The sequence below is a fragment of the Phyllostomus hastatus genome, unplaced genomic scaffold (assembly GCF_019186645.2).
Source record: "Phyllostomus hastatus isolate PE091 unplaced genomic scaffold, TTU_PhHast_1.1 phas_scaffold_55, whole genome shotgun sequence".
Lineage (NCBI taxonomy): Eukaryota > Metazoa > Chordata > Mammalia > Chiroptera > Phyllostomidae > Phyllostomus > Phyllostomus hastatus.
The window spans coordinates 10,703,690-10,726,370 of NW_025334035.1; the positions used below are offsets into that span (position 1 = coordinate 10,703,690).

At 48.1% G+C, this 22,681-nt stretch overlaps 1 protein-coding gene across 2 annotated transcripts in view; it reads right to left on the bottom strand.

The window, feature by feature from the left end:
• PMP22 (peripheral myelin protein 22) overlaps positions 1-14,494 on the bottom strand; it is a 31,332-nt gene extending 16,838 nt beyond the window's left edge. Inside the window, exons 1-3 of one of the 2 annotated variants that reach the window (XM_045824294.1) lie at positions 14,334-14,494; positions 9,942-10,053; positions 8,595-8,694 (exon numbers count right to left, since the gene is read on the bottom strand). In XM_045824294.1, the coding sequence (XP_045680250.1) occupies positions 8,595-8,694; positions 9,942-10,019 (178 nt within the window). In that variant the 5' untranslated portion in view covers positions 10,020-10,053; positions 14,334-14,494. Of the gene's footprint in view, positions 1-8,594; positions 8,695-9,941; positions 10,054-11,797; positions 11,987-14,333 lie in introns of those variants that run through there. The other variant, XM_045824293.1, reaches the window with a different exon arrangement.
• Between the last annotated feature and the right edge of the window lie 8,187 nt (positions 14,495-22,681).

Below are 22,681 nucleotides of genomic sequence, written 5' to 3' on the forward strand. Positions count from 1 at the left end.
GCGAAGAGGCCCCGGGACTCATGGGCGTGCACACCAACTCCAGGTCCTACCTCCAGGTCCATTCTTTTCGGCTGCCAGTGCCCCTGCCCCAGTCTCCCAGTTTTTTCAGAGGCAGCCCCAGTGCAGAAAATCAAGGACTTCTCATGCCCAGTCTACTGGGGTTTCCACTACAACACACTGCAGGTACTGAGAAGTTCAACAGTATGTTTAAAATCTAATAAACTAAATGATGCTACTGCCTTTCTTTATGCTTAGAATCCACAAAAGGCAGAGAGTGAAGAGGAAAAAAGGTTTGGTGAAGGGAAAGAGATTACCAAATCCCCTGCCCATCAACTTGCCAAGCCAACCACCCACAGCTTCAGAGGGGTGGGGCATGCTCTGCCTGCCCTCCAGAGGCAAGCCCTACACAGCAGGCCTGCGGAAGAATCTCAGCAGCTCTGGAGAAGCCACTCCGGAAGGAAGCATCAACTAGACAAAGGAAGACCCTTGAAAGATAAGACTGGAGTCTCCACACATTTAAGATTTTATTTACTTATTTTTAGAGAGGGAAGGGAGGGAGATAGAGAGAGAGAGAGAGAAGTGTCTCCACACATTTAAAGAAATAGTGCAGGGACACTAAAGAGTTGTAAACTCATTAAGGATAATCCACATACCCGAGTAAAGCCCTGGTCTGGCGCATCAGACATGAACAAAGACAACCAGAAATAGCTGGACAAAAGAGGGGACAGACTGGGTTGGACAAAGTCATCTCTGAACTGACAACATCTCACAGCATTCCACCATCACTGGCCACTTGTTCCGGATCTCACCTGCTCACCCCTTCCTGTACTCCGTGAGCCCCTGGAGTAGCACAAGACTCCACTCTGGACCATACTCCATTCATCCTGCTCTTTCCTCTCATAGGCTCCCCTACTCATTTTCTTCAGCACCATAACATGCAACACCCCTGTATAGATTAGGGGTTCCCGTATTTGAATTTCCAGCCCAGACCTCTGCCTTGAGCTACAAATGTCTAAATCCAAGTGCATGGCTCACATTCCACTCTCTCAACATAATTGCCAGGATAAGCTTGCAAAATACAAGACAAATCAGGCCACTCTTCTGCTTGAAACCCTTCACTGGAGCCCCAGTTGTGCCTCTCAGCACCATAGCCTGTGGGCCCTAGCAATCGCCCCCTCCCTCCCTCTCCGGCTACCCCCACACCACCCTCCAGCCAGCACAGTCACCCACCTGGCCCCTGCCACCGAGACACATCAGCTCTTTCCTTCTTCACAGCCTCGACCCTTCCCATCACTCCCATCACTCCCCCCACTCCCCACCCCCCCACCCCTGCCTGCAATCTTCGTCCTGTGGTTCTTCACATGACAGTCCCTCTCTGTCTTTTAAGTCTCAACCCATATGACTATGAATGGGGGAGACTAGCTATTCCCTCCTCAGGGGCAACTTTCTACTCCGTCACCCTATTTACATCCTGAGGAGCATATTCCACCATATGTATTATTTATTTTGTATGTTCTCATTCTTCCCCAAGTCACTGAGCTCCACAAGAACAGGGTCTTTTAGTTCTGTGTGCCCAATTTGAAAAGTAAATGAATAGACCACATTGTTAGCTCTTTGCATGAAAGGGGCTTTCTTGAAAAGTAGTGAGTTCCCCAGCGCTGGTGAGATGAACACGTGGTGGACATATTGCAGAAGGGTCAGATGCTGGGTGGGATAGGGCAAAAGGATGGACCCAGAGACCTGCCAGGGTCCTGTCAGCATTGGGAGTCCGTGTGTGTGTGCCAATAGCTGACTATGCAGAGGCTTCCTGTCAGATGTCCTTCTCACTGAAAACTGATATCTGCCCCCTCAGGCCACATCATGGCCAGTCCCTGCTCCTGAAATCATATGAGGGGTTCTTTCTCGATTCTGGTGAAATCCTAGGAATGCAGTTTAAAGTTTTTAAAAAGCAAAGTCTGTGAGCTTCAAGGGCCTTCTGGTTCAGGCACAGGTCTGAATGAGCATACCAAATTAGTTCCTGGCTACGGCACTAGATGGGAAAGTTGAAGGGTTGAAACATCAGCCTTACGACACCACATTCCACCCCTGGACCTCTGTCGCCGGCCACAGGGGCCTGTGAATCAAGAGCTGTTACTTGGGCAGAGATTGTGGGCTGGCCCATGGAGCCACAGAGATTTTTAAGTTGCAAAACATGAACCATAAATGCAGAGGGCCTCCAGGGTTTTCTAAAACCTGACCAAAAGCTGAGCCACAGATGAGGAAATGGTCTCTTGATGCCCTGATGAAACGACAGTTCCACTGGAGGGACAAACAAGATAGGTCAGGAACTGTAGGAGACAGAGACACCAGGTGACCACTGAGTGCTAGAGTTGGGGGCTCCTGAGACTGGAAAGATTTTTTCACCTAATTTTCAATCCAAAGCATGGATCTGATGCTGCCAACAGCCTGCTGATGGCCATGAGCTTGTCACTGTTGTTTACAATGGAAGGACTGGCAATGACAGCTCCCTTTCTGGGCCTCTGACCCTGGCTCTGGCCCATGGTCTGTGGCACAGCGGACCCGCCTGCTGTTGCTGGGATATGGGGGTGCATGTGTGCAGCTGCCTTTAGACACAAGAGGTGGCAAAGGATTGGGACAGACTGGAGGAAGGCCCAGTTTTTTTCTTCATGCTTTTGTGTTGCACACAAGCTTCCTCTATAAAAATGAAAATGCTTCCAGAATTAGGCACATTTCATGTGCCTAATATCTCAGTATGAAAAAGTTTACCAACTCTCTTCCAAGACAAGAGAGGACTTTGTAAGTGGGAATAGGGAATGGGAGATGGGTTTTACTGAAGACAAACTCTATCTGGGCCCTGCCTCCCTTTGATCCCCTGAAGTTGAGCAAGGCCAGGCTGAGGGGCAGGCCAAGGTCAGGGCTGTGCCTTCCAACTCCAGGCTTCCAAGTAGAGGCAGCCGGACTCCAGCCCTCTGACCATTCTGAGACATACCACGTCCACATGGATAAAATAAGGAATGGGAGAACGCTTGTGTACACTTGGACTTAAAATGTGGATAATTCTGAGATTGTGAAACTAAAAGCATTAGTTCATTCAGTGCAAGGCAAATGTTTTGTTAACTCCTGGGGCAGTGAATTGGAAACTCACCCATGATTTATGGACCCCAGCAAGATGGGCTCCTTCCTTCAGGACTTGAGGAGGAGGCTTGGTACATCCCACCTCACAGACCCTAGACAGAGCTTCTCAGATCCTATTAGTTTGAAAATCAAGGCTGTGGGGATTGGCCTCACCTGTCTCTGAAGGGATGTTCACTGTGGATGGTACCTGATGGGTCCCACCTGCCATGTCCTGACACCCCATTTTCTCAACCAAGGCAAACAGAACCTATTACTCAGTACTCACCTCTTAACCTAAAATTGCTCATAACTATTTTCTGGTTGTGAAAAGAAAAGATCTCAATGAGGAAAACAAGTAAAGCAGCAGAGGACAAGGGCACAACCGACGTACCAAGAATCCACGACCTAGGATAATCACAGGAACTATCTTGGTGAGATTCTAGTTTGTAAGAATTCTCATATATTCTGCCTTGTAAGTGGTCGGGACTGTTATTCTAACTTGGACCAAAACAGACAGTTAAGAGACACATATCAGACAGAGCAGGTCAAGTGAAATCCATATCCCCAAACTCCTTACTTGGGTCTAGAAGGCTGTAGGGGCTGGCCCAGTATCCTATCCCTCACTCTCTGCTCCCATGTTCCAGCCTGCCCTCAGCTCCTCAACTCAGCCAGGTGCCATCCCTACCCAGGGACCTTGTTCTTGGTGGTCCCTCTGCCCAAACCATCTCCAGGATGCTCCTATGGCCGGCCAACTTCTGATCCTCCCGGGGTCACTCTTCCAAGAGCCTCCCTCCTTGCCCCACCCCAGTCCCTCTTTATCACATTACCCTGTTTTATTCTCTTTGTAGTTCCTATCAGTGCCCTAAATTACCCACATTTATTGGCAGTTTCACAGGAAAATATAAGTCCTTACTCACTCTTGCATCTTCAGTATCTACAATGGTATCTGGTACATGATAGGTGTTCAGTGAGTAGTTCTCAACGAAAGAACAGAAGCAGAGAGGGAATCCTGAGTCAGGAAGTTCATGATCAAGGAACTTAGAGAAGGCTGAAATTCCAAGATGAAAAGGAGGAGAGAGAAAAGATGCGATTTCATTGTTAACAGGAACAGACCATTCAGGTAGATTTCTATAGGCCATGTAAAGATTTTCATCTGAAGATTAAGACCACTTAGGGATCTCTGAAAGGTTTTAATTCAAGAGTAATAGGATTAAGTTTGGATTTTTGAAAACATCACTGTGGATTCAATATGAAAAATGAGTTACAAGGGAGCATGCAGGTTAGGAGACTACACAGTAGCTCCGACCAGTAAGGAGGGCTGGCAACTGACATGGGACCATGACGGGCCTGCAGGACCTATGGTGGCTCTGAGAACAGAGACAGGAGACACATCAAGGTGAACTTGCTGGCTGGTGCAGCAGCACTCACTAACATATAAGGAACAGTCAAAGAGTGAGTTTGGTGGAGGGCGATGGACACTGACTGGCCTGGGGTGCCCCTGAGACATCCCAGTGGACCTGTCTAGTAGGTAGTTGGCTGTGTGGGTACGGGGTTCAGAAGAGAATGTGGATTGAAAGAAAACAAAGATTCAAGAGACAGCATGAAATAATAAGACTGCACTAATGTCTAGGGAGGTGCGGATTGAGAGACAGAAACACAGAGAAACATCTAAGGATGCTACAGTTTCTGCTATGCGTCACTGTGAACATGGAGCTGCTATGGAGCTCCAGACACAGTGGAGGTGAAATATTTGAGAATCCCAAATCTGCTCTGAAATTGGATGGGCCCAGCAGAGCTACTGTAAAAATGGATATGGGGAGGGGTGGTCAAAGTTTAGGAGGTATATGTGTCAAGCAGCTTACTGGGAGGTACAGGCTATTACATTTGTGTGAATTGAGAAGCCATGCATCTCACAAGGCCAAACGACTGCATTCTCAGCCTCCTGGTAACTAGGCATGGCTGTGTGACTAAGTTCCAGTAAGAGACAGAAACAAATGTGTGGTCTGTCTGGACATATTTCATTAAAAGGGAAAGAGAAGCATTCTTCTCCTCCTCCTTTCTCCACCCTATTACTTGAAGCAAGGATGAAATGGCTGGAGCTCTAGCAGCCTTCAAGTCTGTGAAGATGAGGGCCAAACCCATGAGATGACAAAGAAAAAAAGCAAGAAAGTACCTGACAACTTCATGAAACTGCCTCACTCACCTCTCTTGGGACTGCCTCCTTCCAGGCTTCTTGTAAGAGAGAAATAAACCAACTTATTTAAACTACTGTCATTTGAGGATGTTCTGTTGTATGCAATGAATCCTAATCCTAGCAGGAATGCTAGGTGGCTGGTTAATCACATCTCCTGCATTGCTTTCCCTTGCTTTAAGTCACACCATTGCCTTGAAAGGGAATATCCTCCTCTTTGCCTGTATTTATTTAAACCCTACCCAGGCTTTGGAGAATGGATCAAATTGCACCTCCCACACAAGACTTCCCTTCCACTTCCTCCCTGAACTCTGGCACTGCCTGCCTGCCCCCACTCCTTGGGCACCTGGCTTAAGCTGCCTTCACAGTGATTCATCCCTCTCTATGGACCCCCTGACTGATCCAAGAGGCTCAGGACCATCAAGTACAACGTGCCTGTTTCCTAGGTCCTTGGATTCCCTGGAGTTGAGAGGCATTCCAATACAAGGTCACCATGCATGTGCCCCCAGTAAACCTCTTTTGCCTCTACCAGCAGCCAGGATCAGGATGGGAGCAGAAAGTAAGTAAGTAAAGTCTAAATATGGAAGAGCAGGCAGAGTTGAGGGCAGTTTGTAAGAAATCTAAAACCACTTCTAATAAAGAGGCAACTTGGGGGAAAGATCTGGTGTGGCTCCTCCCGACAATATAACGTAGCTGTTTGCCTGCCATACGGTTAACCTGGCAAGGGGTGCGAGTCACATAAAAACAAAGTGATGGCAGCCCCCAGAGAGGTGCCATGCCATGGCCCCACAGAATGAGCCCTTCAGAAAAAACAACAAGTTGTGTAAACCTATGTATTTTCACAGAACATACTTGCAACATGTTCTGCATAAATCATTACCAGTAACAATTTATTTTTGATTTTAGTAAAATAAAAAGCATGTTCCAAGTATTGCAAGAGCAAGTTCAGACCAAGGTAAATGGTTTGCAACTGATACAGTTCAGTTCTAAAGACAGTCTAATTTTTAAAAATTACATATTTTCACCCTATTGTCTGCCACAGAAGTGGTTAAACCCAATCAAAAAGGCAACAAAGGCCCAGAGGGTTCACCCCCACCAGAGCAGAAGTTTGTAACACATGTTGACCCGTCAGCATCAGCAAGATGTCATCAAAGATAATGATGACTGGGGACGCTGAAATGGAAACTTCTAATTTAGTACATGAGCCCAAGTCCAAATACTACCAGTCTGTTTAAGGGTGTGTCCAGATTTCCTCAAAATGCCCTGCCCTAAAAATGCAGATGGAGAGAACCCACAATCCAGGACCCCCACAGAAAGTAACCATGCTAGAAACACCAAAGTCCTCATAAATAAACCCTAGAAGATGTGTTTGACACATGAAGAGCCAATTGAGAGATAACAAATTTCCTGATTGAATAACATGAGTGCCTCTCTGAGAGATGCTTCTAGCATGGAAAAATGACTATTTAAAACTGCAGATGTTGAATGCAGGTCAATAACAGGCCATGAGGCAAATTCTGCTTTCCTTCCTGCAGACAGTTTAAGCACAATTTAGATGGCTGCTCCTCTGCTGCCTCATTTCTGCTGAAACCAGCTGGGTTTTAACATGCCTGCCCAACCTGCCTCCTTCTGGGCCTAAGCATCCAGGACTCCATATCAACCCCGCATGGGACACATGCCACTTGGGAACTGCTGGTGGACAGGGCTTGGCCTCAGGGAAAGCCTGCCTTCCGGACTGTGTCACCACTTGTGACCAACAGGTGTCAGTAGCGAGCGAGTAGATACCTATCTGAGTTTTCAGGGCACTTCAGATGACCCTGAAGAGGGAGACACTGCTTCTGGTGGTTTTAGGGACAAGCAGTACTATCTCAGACTCTCAGGCCCTTGTGACTATTTACTTGCAACTCACCAAGCAATTTCACTATGCAATTTGTAGGATGGTTTTAATTCAATAGCCTTCATGCTCTTAGACAAAAGATGAAGAGCTGCTCCTTTCAATACGCACCAGGGTCTTGCTTTTCTTCCCCTGGGAAAGTGGAAACATAAAGCAGGTTTTCCACTCCTGGCCTATTCTCCCCATATAAACTACCAAATGACTATTCCAGCAGTTTCTTTTTATACTGAGGTTCGATATGTATTGTTTGGAATGCTTCAGCGACAACTTAGGTGCTAGTGGGTGCAGAGCCCATAGGAGGCAAAACCCAGCAAAGAAACTGGATTGTGCAAAGCCTGAACTAAGGGCTACTTCACTGCCTGCTTTCAGGAACTGGATCTAAATTGGTTTCTTCCACTGAATATAATAACATCTTCAACAGAAATATTGGATTTATGAGTCACTGCAGCCATATCTAAACCTGTATGTTATTGGTCTTTTAAACCCAGGGTGTCAGCAAAGCACTGTCATATCTGTACCTACTGCCCTCTCCAGGACGAGGACACTTCCTGTGGAACACAGGCGTATACCAAGTCAGGCTCACTGTGCCCTCAGCACCAAGCACTGCAGCTCCTTCCAGGGTCCATGTCACCACTAAACATCACCCAGGCACCACAAAGAATGCATCCGATGTACCTCAGCCTTTCCCATCCCACCATAAGGCCCCCTGCTAAGCACTCCTTTCCCCTCTGAGAACTTGAGGCATCCAGCAGATTCTTCCACTGCCAATTAGCCCTTTAACTTGAATCCAAGAGAGCCCGATTTACAATCTCTCACAAGCAATGATGCTGGACAGATGAGAAACACAATCTTCTAGGTAAAGGACCTTCCTGGGTTCAGCTGAGGGTTTGCAAATAGCTTCAAGTCCCCACCTGGCACAAAGAAACACTCAAACGTTTTGATACTAAATGTCATTACTGAGTCTAAGACTTGGAGAGGCAGTTTGGTACCTGGGGGACCAAAGCTAGCCCTACTATCCTTGGGACAGCCCCACTGTCACTACAACAGGAAGAGGAAGGACACTTCTGCAGTGAGACAGCCACCAAACCAAAGTCCCAAGGGGCTACCTCCTTTGCTATCATGCCTCCTTTGTTTATCTGTGTCCGTACATCTTGAGTCACAAGAAGCATTACCCTAAGCAATAATGGGGAGTGCAAGGCCATTCTGTAGGTATCGAGAACGAATAATAATACCTAGGAGCTTAGCTTAGCCAGTGTAACTACTGCCCCTCTCCTTTTGTCTTCATTCACGACACCAGTCACATTCCACCCAAGCCCAGCAACAACTTTCAAACTTATGTCTTCCAAACACAAGGGCTGATAAGGACAAGCCTGTGGAGCAAAGTGCCAGTCTCACCGTTTGTTGATGATGAGAAACAGTGGCGGATGCTGCCTGAGGAAGAAGTGCTACAGTTCTGCCAGAGGTCAGTCGCATGTCCATTGCCCACGATCCATTCCTGGAAAGAACCAGACAGTCTACATCAGCTAAGGTAGTGAGGAGTGACAGAAAGGAGAAGATGAAGGCAAAGCAAAGAGCAGCCTCATCAACCTGTCCACCTGGTCTGCCCCTGCCCCTCCCAGTGCTGCCCAGCCAGAGGCCACAGTCATGCTGGAGAAAGGAGAGAGTTGTTGGTCTGGCTCAGACATCATGTTGAGGAGGAGACCAGTTTTTGCAAGTAAAAAGCACTTTGTCACTGGAAAAGTACCACACACACATGCATAAGTTACCATTATGTGCAGAGGTGTGTACTATAGTAGAAGGAGTCACCCAGGGCCCCTGTACTCAAGCCGTCACTTCTCCCTGGGTCTTCTGGCTGTCATTCCCCACCCACCACCTCTCTGAGCCTATTTCCTTATTTATAATCCCTACCAATCTGACAAGATTGTCAGGCACAATTAGAATGTGGTAAACTTGGATGTTTATAAAATTCACAAATCTGGGACATAATTATTTTTCGCAGATCGAATTATTTCTCAACCTTTTAAACAGACAAGAGTATTAGGCCTGGAATTCACCTTATATGAAGTTAAAACCACAGCACCTAACTGTCCAGGACTGTGCTCATCTTCACAGCCAAGAAAATAAGTTTAGAAACTAATCTACTTGATGCTGCTGGCTTTGTAACTGAGTTATCCTCTTGGCCTGTCCATGCAGTGGGGACTTGTCTAAGAAGGTGCTGTGTGCACATCACAAAGCAGACTGTGATGTGCACCTGGGACTGTGAATTCTTTTCTAAAAAAGCCAATTTTAACTTCCCAACTTTAAGTCCTAAGGGCTGTTTTGTGCACTAAACTGCCCATCTGACCTATGCCATTTGGAAAAAGCAAACCTTCATAAACACTCCACTTCCTCAACAAACCTGCATCAAGAAAAAACGCTATACAACTTTACCAAATAAAGGTTTAGGGCCCTGGACCTCCACTTTTAGGCCCTAGGCTTAAAAGGAGGCCTGGGCAGCTAACCCAGTCCAGTGATTGCTTCCTCCCTACCCTTTAATCTGCTCTGGTTTTCTCAAAACAACTGAAAAGGCTCAGATTGCCAGAAACTGCAAAATGCCCTAGGACATTCGAGGCTTCTCTTGTCTGAAAACAACCACGCCATCCTGAGCTAGAGGGGGTACCAGCAGGATCGGGGCTTTCGGAGGCCGCAGCACTGGGTGAGCGCGGGGTGCCCGGCCGCCCCCGCTGTCCTCCTGGCACTTACGCTGACGATGGTGGAGACGAACAGCAGCACCAGCACTGCGACGTGGAGAACAATGATACTCAGCAACAGGAGGAGCATTTTTGCGGCAAGTTCTGCTCAGCGGAGTTTCTGCCTGCCAGGAGAGAGCAGAAGCTAGACGTGAGGCCCAACCAACTGGTCCTAGCAAGGCAGGGCGGTGGGGGGCGGGGGGCGGTGCGGGGTGGGGGTGGGGTGCGGGGGGAGGCAGTGCGGAGGAAGATCCCTGCGTTCCCGGGCCTGGCGCCACACCCGCCCGCCCAGCTCCCCACGGCCGGCCGAGAGGGGGCAGACGCGGACCACAGGATACCCGCTCAGCACTCAGCAGGGCAGCGGGGGGCGGGGTGCTTGGGGGGTGGGGGGGGGTCCCCTTGCTACAGAACAACTTTTGCTTTTGGAAAAAAAAAATGTGGTAAGTCAGTGCAGGAGGAGAGGTTTTTCCAGAATGGCGAGCAGAGGCCACAGCCCGCCTCCACCCACCCTGGGCGCTTTCCAGAGACAGCCAAATTTGGGGAAGCAGAGGGAGAGCACGTTCCCTTAAGCAGTGAAGGTGGGGGCGAGGGGCTAGGCGCCCAGTTGTCTGCAGGAGACCTGGGGACACCTGGGGCAGGCTCTGAGGGAGAGCGCGCCGCAGGGAGTTGGTTTCCCAGATCCCCGCGCGCTTCTCATTCCATGAGTCTCCAAGTTTCCACTGAGTTCTGCCAGCGCCGGGAGCCGTCCTGGCCCCAGCTCAGCCAGCGAGAGAAAGACAGTGGAGGCTCCGGAGAGCGCGCAGGGCAGTGTGAGGAGGAGAGAATGGTCGAAGAGAGGTACCGGGACCCCGCGCCTCCCGCGCACAATCCGCTGCCTCCCGCAGCCCCTGTGGGCGGGGCCCGCACTCCCGGCCCGACGCAGCACCTCGGCCCCCAAAGCCTCACAGGGCCCGCTGCACAAGAAGCCGGGATGCTACCCGGTCCAGCAGACCTGGGACTAGGAACTCTTTTCTGAAAAAGCCAATTTTAACCTTCCAGTTTTAAGTCCTAAAGGGTGTCTTGTGAAGTAAGCCTACTATGTGGATGGAGCGGAGCAAATGTCCGGTGGGAAGGACAGGCGGAGGGTGGAGGGTTGAGTCCCAGGAGAATTGCGGCGGGCCGCAGTCTGCAAGACTTCTACCATCCTTAGTTGTGCGGTCCTCGCCCCTCATTTTACAGACCTTGGGGAACGGAAGACCAGGATGGCCTGTTAGAGTGTGTGTAAAGCTGGGAGATGAGCTGCGTCTTTGGGGACTATTTCAGGATGGAGTCTTGGGCCAGGGAGACCTTTCATAACTCGGTTTTTAAAGTACCCAATCCCAGGCCCCTCCGTTCTCCTCCACAAGCAACCCATTCAAAGAAATCCAGGAATGTACAAGAAAAAATAAGCACGGTTTTCTGATGTCTCCCAGAAGGTTTAAATTAAGTCCAGTGGCTCCTAGTGCCCGGGCGTGGCAAGAGGAGGGTGGTCGGGCATAGAGCTGGAAAGTGGGGAACTACAGTACCCCGGGAGGTCTAGGGCAGGCACTGGTTTGCCAATGAGTCCCCTAGTAGCCTCCATTCCAGCGAGGCGAAAACTGCTCCGCCCCTGCCCGGTATTCTGACCCAACACCCGTGCCCGTTACGTTATACACACCGCAGGGCACCCCACTCCAACCCCGTTGCAACCACACGGGGCAGACCGTGTTCTCTCCGCCTGCGCCCAATATAGAAAGCTCAGGGACCTGGCCAGCCTCGAGCCTGCGCCTGCTCTGCGCTTTCTGGCACCATCGACAGAAGATGCCCACGTTTCTCCCCCACCTCCTCCACTTTCTGTACCAAAGCACTTACAGCCCAGAGGGATAGCTGTCCCCGATCCTCAGAGTGGCCTCAGGCACAAACTCGATGCGTTCTCTTGGCGGCTGGCGTCTCCAAAGACAGCTGCGCCGCGGGGCTGCGATCGCAAAGCCAGGGGCCAGAGGGAGACTCCTGGCGATCCCCTTTAACGGGAACAACGCCCTGTCTGCGTCGCTGCAATAGGGTGTGTCCCTGGGTCAGCGTGTGCAGGAGGGCGGGACTCTGGGAGGAGAAAGGGCAGAAAGTGGCGGGTGGGGGCAGGAGACAGTTACTTGGTCTTTCATGCGCCGCAGGAGAAAGTTGATCTCTACAAAACGGCTGTGACTTTTACTCGAAACTAACTAGGAGGCAGCTGAGTTTTCTCAACTCCACTTCCCCTCGCTCCACCGACTTCATGGAAACCAAGTATTGATCAATAAACTGGCCCCTCTGCCCCCTCAGCCCACGTGGGAAATCTAGCCAGAGTTCGCCCCCATGGGTGCCCAGCGCTGGGCTTCGGAGGGAGGGGGCTCTAGCAGACTGAACTCCCTTGGGGGCCGAGGCTGGATTCCTATTATACTGGGGGAAGGGAAGGGCGCTGACACTCAGCCCTGGAAGGTGTCCCAATCCTCTCAGGGCCTGGAGCACCCGGCCTGCCCAGCCTCCTTCGCTGTGTACATCTGCACCGCGCGCGGTTATCAGTGTCTGCAAGCAGGCCGTGCGTCGGGTTCCTAGGATTGGAGTGGACAGATCTAGCGGGCACTTTTTGGATGAGAATTAGTCGACGGAAGGAGAGTCCTGGCAACTATGAGACAGCCTGTCCTGGGGTCCAGCCCCTCCTAGCCTGGGCAAAACCAGAACACGACCCGGTAAGCTCCTGGCAAAATTTGCCTGGCTTGGCTCCCAGGCTGGGCTGGCGTCCCTGCCAGGAGGAGGGGAGTTGGCCATTTGAGGTGGGGGAAGAGCAGCCGGGGAAATCAGCTGATTCATAGCTGCCTGAACTTGGTCCGCCCAGCGTCACAGAGAGAGAGGCTAGCCCTTCCGGGCGTGGCGAAGATGCGCTCAAATAAGACACTCCGGAAGCCCAGCCTAGATGCCTGAATAGAGAGCCCGAATGTGTGTGTTAAACGTCTTTGCCTACTAATGCACTTCACACACACACACACACACACACACACACATCTACCTGCTAGTGAACTGTGTCATAAAACTTAATTATTCTAAATGATTCAGGTCACATTCCACATTATTTTACTATTTGAAAGTAGCTGCTAATTGCATATTCTTTAAGTGAAAATGTTATTTGAAAAAAAATTTTTCCAACGTGGTATTTTAAAAATTATTATATTATCAGATTAAAAAGAAGAATCTTAGTAAAAATTGTGTTCGATGCCCATGATGTGGCAGGCACACTAACAGGAATTTACACATGGTCTGTGAGAAGTGGTGTGGTCCAGTGGTTAGGCCCTGGGCTCAGCAAACCTGATTACCCTGCTTACTCAGGATTTATGAATTTGGGCAATCAGCTACAGTTCATTGAGCTTCCCTTTTCTCTCTGCAAACAGGATAAAAAATGCCTATTTTAAAAGATGTGAAGCAGCAAGCATAGTGTCTGAAACATAATAAGGGACCAGTGCCCACTAAATTGTCACCATCCTTATTATGATATCACATTTAACCATTGCAACAAGTCTGACTGCCCCTGGACCAAAACAGCTCCAAACTCCCATGGGTTGAAAGTGCATATGCAAGTGGCATGACTAAGAAATGGAAGTGTTTTTTCTTCTCCCCAGGTCATTTCATAGTGAGGTTTGCCCTAAGCCTTGCTGCTTTGCTTTATGTCATTTAGACTTTTATTTACTTTATTTAACAAACATTTATGTGGTCACTATGTACCCAGTACCACTCTAAGCACTTTACAAATGTTAGCATATTTAACTCAGGATTTTCCCCCCAACTAAATTTTTAAATGAAGTATATATACCTACAAAAGTGTACATATTGTAAGGCACAGCTCATATCTTCCTTTCTTTTGAATTCAAAATTTTAAGCAATGCCAGGCCAGAGCCACAGTGTGGGCTGCAGAACCTGTGAACCCCTCCATCTCTCATACCTCCCGTGTCTCCCCTAAGTGGTAGGGAGCAAAATGCTTCTGCTCAGTGCAGTGCAGTAAGCTCTGCCACACCCAGGGTGGGCCAGGGCTCAGCTACAGGTGGAAGCTTCTCTCTGACCTGCTTACGCTGTGAGATCACCTGCCAGGCATATATGCAGATCTGTTTCCCATCAGGGAAGGAGCATCTAGACCCTCTTATCCCGTTGATGTACGGGTCTTTCTAGATTCCCTCAGACATTCTCACCACATATCCAGCTTATCCAGCTCCTAACCTAGGATTTAAAAAAATTCTCTGACTCCCCAGTCAATTCCAACACAAACACACTGTCTCCACTGCAGTTCCATTTGTGGTTTGTGGAGGTTGGGGGATTGGGCAACAAACACTCTGTAAAGCATAAATATACACCACCCAGAGGCACAGTTTGCAATAAAACTCACCAGGCCAAACAGTATTACCCCTTCCTCCTCGAAGTGTTCTTTGTAGTCAAATGCAAAAGATGCAAAGGCAAGGCTCTCCCCACAGGGTGGCAGAGAGGCCAGCAGCTGGCAGACCAAACCCTGCTGCTTCCAACCAGGCTGTCCGGATGTTCCCTGGTAGTGCTCCCTGTCACTGAAAGCCAAACCAGGCGTCCTTCCAGTTATTCAGGGGCTGGTTCAACGCAGGACTATGTCATGGTGGCCTGAGAGTGCTTCAGCCTCTACTATTTAAAGGGACAGTGCCCAGCTTTGTGCACTTTCCAGAACTCAGTGATCCCAAGAGGCCCTGCAGGGCATGTAGAACCTGAAATCAAGAAGGAGATGAGCTTTGGGTATGCCTTAACCTGTGATGCTGAGGCTGTTCTCGCTGGAAGTGCCAGCCTGTGTAATAGCAAACAGGTCTCCTGATTTCTCTGTGTCCACGCCCCCACCTCCCAGTGAATTCTGCAAAGATGAAATATACTGTGTGAAGGGCCTGTGCCCATAGTGTTATATGTGTACAGACAGATACTTTTAATCAACAGCATCATTTTAAGGTGCTCAGACATTGTGCAGATTATCTCTCATAGCAACACGCCACAGAACCAAAAGTCTCTGTCACCCAGTCATTATTTAATGTTGATCTTCATAAGAAAATTCAATTCAAGTAAGCAATTCTCTATTGAAAACATTCTAACTGTTCAGGCAGGATAGGCAAGGAGAGTAACTGAGAAGTCATGGAGAGGTGGACAAATGAAGACGTGGTATTCTTTAGGCCCTTTGTAGCTAATAGTCCTTCAGGCTCTCAAAAAGTGTCCTCCATCTTTTGCAAGTTCTCTTGGGTGGAAACTCCAAGACAAGGGGAGTTGGTTTTATTGAACAAGTTTCTGGCAACTCTGGCAATTTCCCCACCTCTTATGTTATGGACTTCCACTCTGGGGTGCCCTGTATAGTTTGAAGAAGTGCCCTCAGCCACAGACTCTGTTTTGTTGGGCTGCTCAGGCAGTTGGAGTGGGTGGGAGGGTCCAAATGACCCTCTTTCCTGTACTGCTCCCAGCCAGCTTTCCCAGTCCCAGTGAAATAAGTTGGCCTCTTCCGTTTGGGTAAGTCATTTTTATTTTTGCCAGTAGTGGTTCTCAGGCCTTAATAGCTCTTTAGAATCACCCAAGAGCTTTGCAAATGGCCTCCCCTGGGTCTGTTCCCCTAGCAGGTGCCACTCTGGTCTGAGATGGGGCTCAGGTGTGGTTAACATTCCCCAGGATGGTCCAGTGTCCAGCCAGATTGTCATATAGTGTCACATGGTTTCTGGTTTCCTTCCAACTGCCTTCTGCTGTGAAGCCCAAATTGAGGCAAGCCCAGTGTGGGGTGCAGCATTCTATAAGTTATAGTTCACAGTCCTGCTCAGCAAATCAGGAGTGTGTGCACATTTGGGGTGTTCATATGTGTTTGAGAGAGAGAGAGTAGCCTCCCTTAATCCTACCCTGACATGGAGGAGACCTGTGAGTATGGTTTTGGGGCCTCCCCAGACAGCTGCTTCCTACCGTGCTCCCCACGATGAGGTGCTGAGGGCTGCTGCCTTCCAGGCCAGGATTAAGCCTGGAGACCTTTGAGAAGATCAGTTCTGCTCAGAGGAAGAAGGGTGGAGTAGAGTGGGGGTGGCATGCATGCATTTTGCTTCTGATCAGCTCTTCCTCCTTCCATGAACTTCATGTTTCAGGAACTCCTTTGACTGCCCATCCCCAGCAGCAAAGCCCTGGAGAACCTGCTGGCTTTGGCTGTGGCCTGTCTGATGTGCTCCTTGAAGCTTCCAGGCCCCAGGGCTGGAAGCTGCTATGCTCCACTGCCCCCCTACCCCCGCCCACCAGGACCCAGTACACCTGTCTTCACATACACAGGCCAGACTCGGCCTCCCACAGGCCTCCGAGGAAATGCCTTCCTGGTCCTCTCTCTCCTTCCTTGCAGTGGCCCTCTCCTCCACAAAACAGACCCCCACTCCCCACATGGGTGTTGAGCAATGTGTCTGTCCTCAGGGTCATGGAGAATATCCCACCAGGCCACTTGTCCTAATAATGAATAGAATATTCACCAAATCACCGTGATCACTTTTGTTATAGTCCTCATCTTTTCAGTAGGGAAAATGAGAATTAGGCAAACTTCCTGAGGAAACCCTGTCAAGTCACTTCAGATGGGCTAATTCCCACACTTGAGCTTTTTGGCTGTACCACACTACTTTCCCTTATTAGCCACAGATCATTTCTAATTCATGGATAAAAATCCTTATAGCAATAGTAGCTATGGTTACTTGGTACTTACTATGTGCAAGGCACCATTCTGAACATTTTGTATGAATCAAATAATTTAATCTTTACAACAAACTTGTGAAATGTGCATCCCATCATCCTCTTTTATGTAAGAGGAAACTGAGGCACAACAGGACATTCAGTGACTTTCTCAAGACACCCCACAAAGGAATGATGGATTGAAACCAGGAATTCTGGCTGCAGAGCCTGCACTCCACCCCCTGAGATGTTTTGCATCCTACTGTGCTCCTTCCAGGTTGTGTCTAGAACATCCATGCCTTTCTCATGCTGCTTCCATAGATGCTGGATAATCTCATTTCTTTTATTTACCAAAGATCCCAACACATTACACCCATTTGTAGATTTATGTTTCTTTTTCTGTTAATAAACCTAGAAAATGTCTTCAAACCTCCACTGCTTGCATCTGTCCTGTGAACCCTGCCCCCACCCCCCACTAAGCACCCTGGCTGTATGGCACTCCCTTGTGCAGCACCAGTGCCAGGTGGCTCCTGCTTGGAACCGGCAGTCATTTGACAGGGCTGCGTTGCTGGCTGTCCTTGGGGAGTGGAATCCAAGCAGACTCGGCAAGTGGGAGGCAGCCCTTTCTCATGCACTTACAACAACTAAAATGCTATTTCATGCCATGTTTTATTCAGCAGGGCATCATCAGGACCATTTTCTATGTGGAGAAATTGAGGCGTGGAGAATTTGCAGAATTCTTTCCAGGGACCAGCATGGAAGCTCCACCACTGCAATGTGTAGCCAGTTCCTCTGGTTTTCAAACCTGTGGTTTTTCCATTATGCAGATTCCCCACTCAGAAAACAGAAGCTAGTCTCAATTGGGCCTTTGCCCAGTTTACGAAGTTGTCTTTGGAGTGTCTGTCTCATCAGGTGTTTGGTCAGTATCTGGGTGTGTTTACACTACACATGAAGCCTTTCCTGTCTCATTGCAGCCAGCAGCCTGTGTAGGTGTTCTTGGCGAGGCCGGGACGCAGCTGGTCTGAAGGGTCCTCAAAAGTCAGGTTATTGCTGCATCCAGTCTCTCCCTGACTCTCCTGACCTCGGGCTAGAGCAGCTGATTACTAAAAGAGCATACAAACAGGAAAAAGATGGCAAAAGGGAAGGAAGGAAGGGAGGAAGGGAGGCATGTAGAGAGGGAGGAAAAGAGAAAGAGAGGGAGGGGAGGAGAAGGGAGAAAGAAAGAACCTGAAGGAGCCAGCTTGCTTTCGAAGAGCAGATCCCTTTGTAAATAGACATGTTTGAAATCACATGACCTCCAAGTCCCTAAGAGGTGTTCCCAATAAACAACACAGAAGCAGGTAGAGAGCAGCTAAGACACACAAACTCAAGTGGGCACAAGCTGTTCCCTAAATTACATGAATTTATACATTCTTCTCAGGATAAGTTGCATCTTTTGCTCCTTCACCTGTGGGAGAGAACAAGTACAGAATGATGATGTTCTGCCATTGGAACAGTACAAAGTACAAAGGATTCCTTGTTCCCAAGTGCAATGTTACTTAGGAAAGCCAGATTCCATAGATGCAAGTGGAGGGGGAGGAGGCGGTCCTTCCTCTGACATCTCATGAGCCAGCAGAGAAAGGATTCAAGAACAATTTAAGCAACAGAGCTTCCAAAACTGATTTGTACTTGGGATTAAAAATTCTGAAACTCTCCAAAGACTCTTCCTCCTAAGGGACATTTTTCTACGCCAGCTGAGGATAAGCTCACTGAGGTAGGCAGTATGAGCTAGCTGGTCACACAGTAATGGATAGACTAAGAGAGGAAAGCATAGATTTTGGGGGTCTGTGGATCAGGTATAACAAAGAGGAGGAAGGCTGTCTGGGCCTAATGTCAGTGGTTGTCCTCACTGGGGGACAAGGACAGGAGAGGCCAAAGGAATACTTGATTCTGGAAGATGAGGCCATGCCTGTGGGACATTAATCTCCTGCAAAAAGGAGGCCCCCAACACCTGTTCTGGAAGGGAACCTGGGAGAAGAATCCCCACGATGCACCACTGTACCCATGGTCCCTCAAGCACACCTCTGAGCTGGAGGAACAGCAGTTGCAGGTGTTTTCTTGCTCTCTGAGTCCCTGAACCACACTAATCAGGTGTGAAACCTCAGCCAGAGCCAGGAAGGTTCACAGACAAAAGCCAAATGTTTTTGAGAGGTTCAAAGCAACACTGGGCAAAGCGTCAAGTACATTTACTTTTTATTGTTAAAAACTAGGAAATACCTGCCCCAACCCATGTAGCTCAGTGGGCTGGGTGATGTTCCACAATGCAAAAGGTTGCCGGTTCCATTCCCACTCAGAGCACAGGCCTCATTTGCACCTCAGAGAGACAACCAATCAATGTTTCTCTCTTACATGGATGGTTCTGTCCTGTGTTTCTCCCTCCCTCCCGCACCCTCTAAAAATAATAAATAAATAGAATCTTTTTTAAAAAAGGACTAGGAAATGCCAAATCCAGGAGACTTCAGTGGTAACAATGAGCCTCATGGCACAATTACCTTAGAATTTTGACTCAATATTAAAATTTTAGAAATGTATCCTCAAATAGTCATGGATATGCAAAAATGTGGCTCTAACGGTATTTATTGCAGTACTCTATGATGAAGAAAAATATGAACTTTCTAAATCCTAAGCAATAGGCAAATGATTGGTAAATTTTGGGACAGTGATAAGATGAAATGTTATATAGATATTAAAAATAATGTTGTGGAAGACAATTTAGTGAAATGAGAAAATCAATAATGTGGTTATTTGGGAAAATGTTACAGATTACTGTAGCTGCAATCTAGGGACACTCCCCAGGTGCTGTGCTCAGTCTCTCATTTATCACTAACAGCATTCCAGAAGGAGTGTCCTCCTGTGGCCCCTTGGGCAACAAGAGGTGGAGATAGTGCCCAAGGGCACACAGCTGGCACATTGTGGAGCCAAATGTAAGCTTTGACATCTGAGGCCAAGACCCTGTCTTCTTAACCACTGAACTCCACTCTGAGCTATACACCAAGTTCCAGTGACAAAAATTAAAGCAGAACCTGAAAGGCTGCAGAGCTTGGAGGATACAGCATGAAATAATTTTTTAAGCACTTGTTTTCAACATAAAAGGGGAAAATAAATTTGCACAGAATTAAACCTATCACGGGGCTAATCGTGATTAATAATCACACATGTTAGCCTCATGCCTTCATCATGATGAATCTGTGGCTTCCTGGCTTAAGTGGAGGAAAGGGACACAGGACTTGCCCCAGGGAGGGGCCAGGCGATCACGAGCCAGGCCTTACTTCATCTTTTGTGCTGTCTCCAAGTGGAGTCACATGTCCAGGCCAGGAATGAATTAAGCTGTGCATCCTACAATGCTGATGATAAAACGTAAACACTTACATGGATCATGAGTTTGGTAACCTTATTTTATGCTTATTTAAATGCACCAGAAGACTTGAAGGAGAGGGAGTAGCCTAGACCTTTACTGATTTTGAGGAACCCTGACTGAGCCAACAGTTCATTGACAGAGTTATGTGACTTTGAATCTGAGAATCCCTACAACCGACACCACGAGTATGGTGGCACATAGTTCCGAAGAGTCAGGGTGCACTGAAAATCACGGTCCATTTGACCTGGGGGGAGACTCTGCATGATCGTCAATGATCTATCACCTACCACATTATTCTCACAGTCGATCTCTCTTCTCTTCCCCTCTCTCTCACTTCATTTGATGTGCAAGCATAACGAAATAAAAAAACCATTAATATCCAAATTTCACTGCCTTGTGAACTCCTCAATGATAGGGGGACCTCAAAACTTTTTTTGAATTTTCCTTCCCAGCAAGGTGTTTTCAACAATCTTCCCAGGGATGGTTTATTCGAGATGGTCTCACCTCTCACTCCTATATAATCATGGGTCATTGAATGTGCACCTGTCTTGCAGACCCCTAAGAGGGGACTAGATTATGAAGCATTTTCTAAATTTATTGGACAAGGGAACTTTTGTTCTCAGATTCTCCCCAAGACTTTATTTTCATGAAACTCCCCATTGGAAACATGGGCACTGCCTGTGACCTTTCTGGCTCCAACAGTCTAGTCTCTATTGGTGAAGGCAAATGGAAGAAATGACATTTCTTCAAACTGACCATAGACACCTCAGGAAATGAAGAGGCAAATGTGAAGGCAGGAGCAAACTAAGGGTCTCCAGGCCAGGTAATATTTCACAGGTAGGAAGAGATTTCTCACTGTGATCCCAAGTAAGGAGTACGGTGGGTGTGGTCTGAGGTCACACTGTGCCATGTCCTTCCCAATGGCCACTCAAGCTCTCGCTTGTTAAATGTTTATTCTCCTTGTGGGAGGACCACAGGGATTTGGCTCAGGGTGTGGCTTCATCATGGTCTTTGGGAGGACACCTCAAACTCGCTAGAGAGCTACATGAATGATCCAAAGGTGGTCTCTGTGTACTAGCCTGGGCATTGTTTTATTTCTTCCCTGCAGGCTGAGACCCATACATCAAAAGCCTGCTGGCATCTAACTCAAATTTATACATACCTAATTATCTTAAAAATAGCCCAAACAAGACTATTTTTAGCCATTTAGAACCTGTATGCTTTGCATACCTCACTAAGCCTAAGCTTACATCTGCTGACCATTGATGAAATAGAGCCCTGTGGTTACAGGACCCTGAGTTGCTACAGTCCTTTGGAGTCCTCTGACCCAGAGACTCTCCATTGTGCAGCAGAGCAATATCACCTAAATAGGTGATCCCCTTCAGACCTCTTTCCTTCCCAGTACTTCTCTTTCCCTCGTCCCTTTCTGGATGGTAGGCCCTCTGCTCCCTGGGCACTGGACAATCTCATTGTGTGAGACACCTTGCCCCTCATACAACCCTGTCTAAGTGCCACTTATAAAGCTTGTATGTGACTGCCTCTTATGATCATATTTTTCCTAGATCATCCCCAGGACCCTCTAACAAACCCCCACATGTAGGGAGAGGTAAGACATAGAGGAGCATTGGAGCTGGTACACAGAAACCCAGTGATGGCCCAAGACTCATGTATGCAGAGAAGGACAGGAAATCCTCCAGAGAAACAGAAGCATCCTGGTGGTATCATCACACAGGCCTTCCCAGCTTCCTCAAACAATTCAGCTGAAGAGATTCTTCCAGAGAACCTGGGGTGAATGTGGTAGACACTAATTGCCAGTGATGGGCCCCCAGACTGGAAGACCTCCTTCACAGCTTCAGTCTGAGGGAGATCTGTTATGAGGCTGAATGCATGGACTACTCATTCATGGAGCAATGGAAAACAATAACCTATACATAAATGTGTACATACACTTGGCCTGCCAGAGCCCTACACTGATTGAGTATGTCCCTCTCAGAAGACTGACAGAGCCATTTTTCATCCAACAATTTCTGCAGCTGGTCCTTAACCCTTACTCTATGTGCAATGTTATGTGTGGATACAGAAGTAGCGCTGAAACCAGCCAGTGCATCTTAACTACTGCACACCGAAGCCTCAGTTCCTGGTTTGCACTAGTGGCTGCTTTTATAAAGGAAACAAAAGCCATACAGTTCATCTTACTAAGGTCCCTGGACTGGATTGGCTTCTCCATGATGACAGAGTAAATGGAAGATGACTAAGTGTTTTTGGCACCCAAGGCCTTCCACAGTCCAAACCAGACTCTGGGAGAAGTGTATTTTGAACATCTTAACCTCAACTATGTGAGGGGGAGAAAAACTGAAGTCCTCTTAAAACAATATTTATTCAATAGCTATTTATTAAGCAGCTACTATGTGCGGGCCAGGAGTGAACATCGTCACTTGGCTTCTTCAGTCTTCACCAAATGCAAAAATAACTATAAAAACCTCTCATTCTTATATGTGTGCCTCTTTACAATGTGGCTGTTATATTTCCTCCATGAAAAGGTGCACTCTATTCCCTCACTTTGTGACTCTGGACCTGGCCAAGTGACCTGCTTTGGCTAATGGGACATTAACAGTGTGACGTAAGTAGAGCTTGCATGGCGCTTGCTAAGGGCT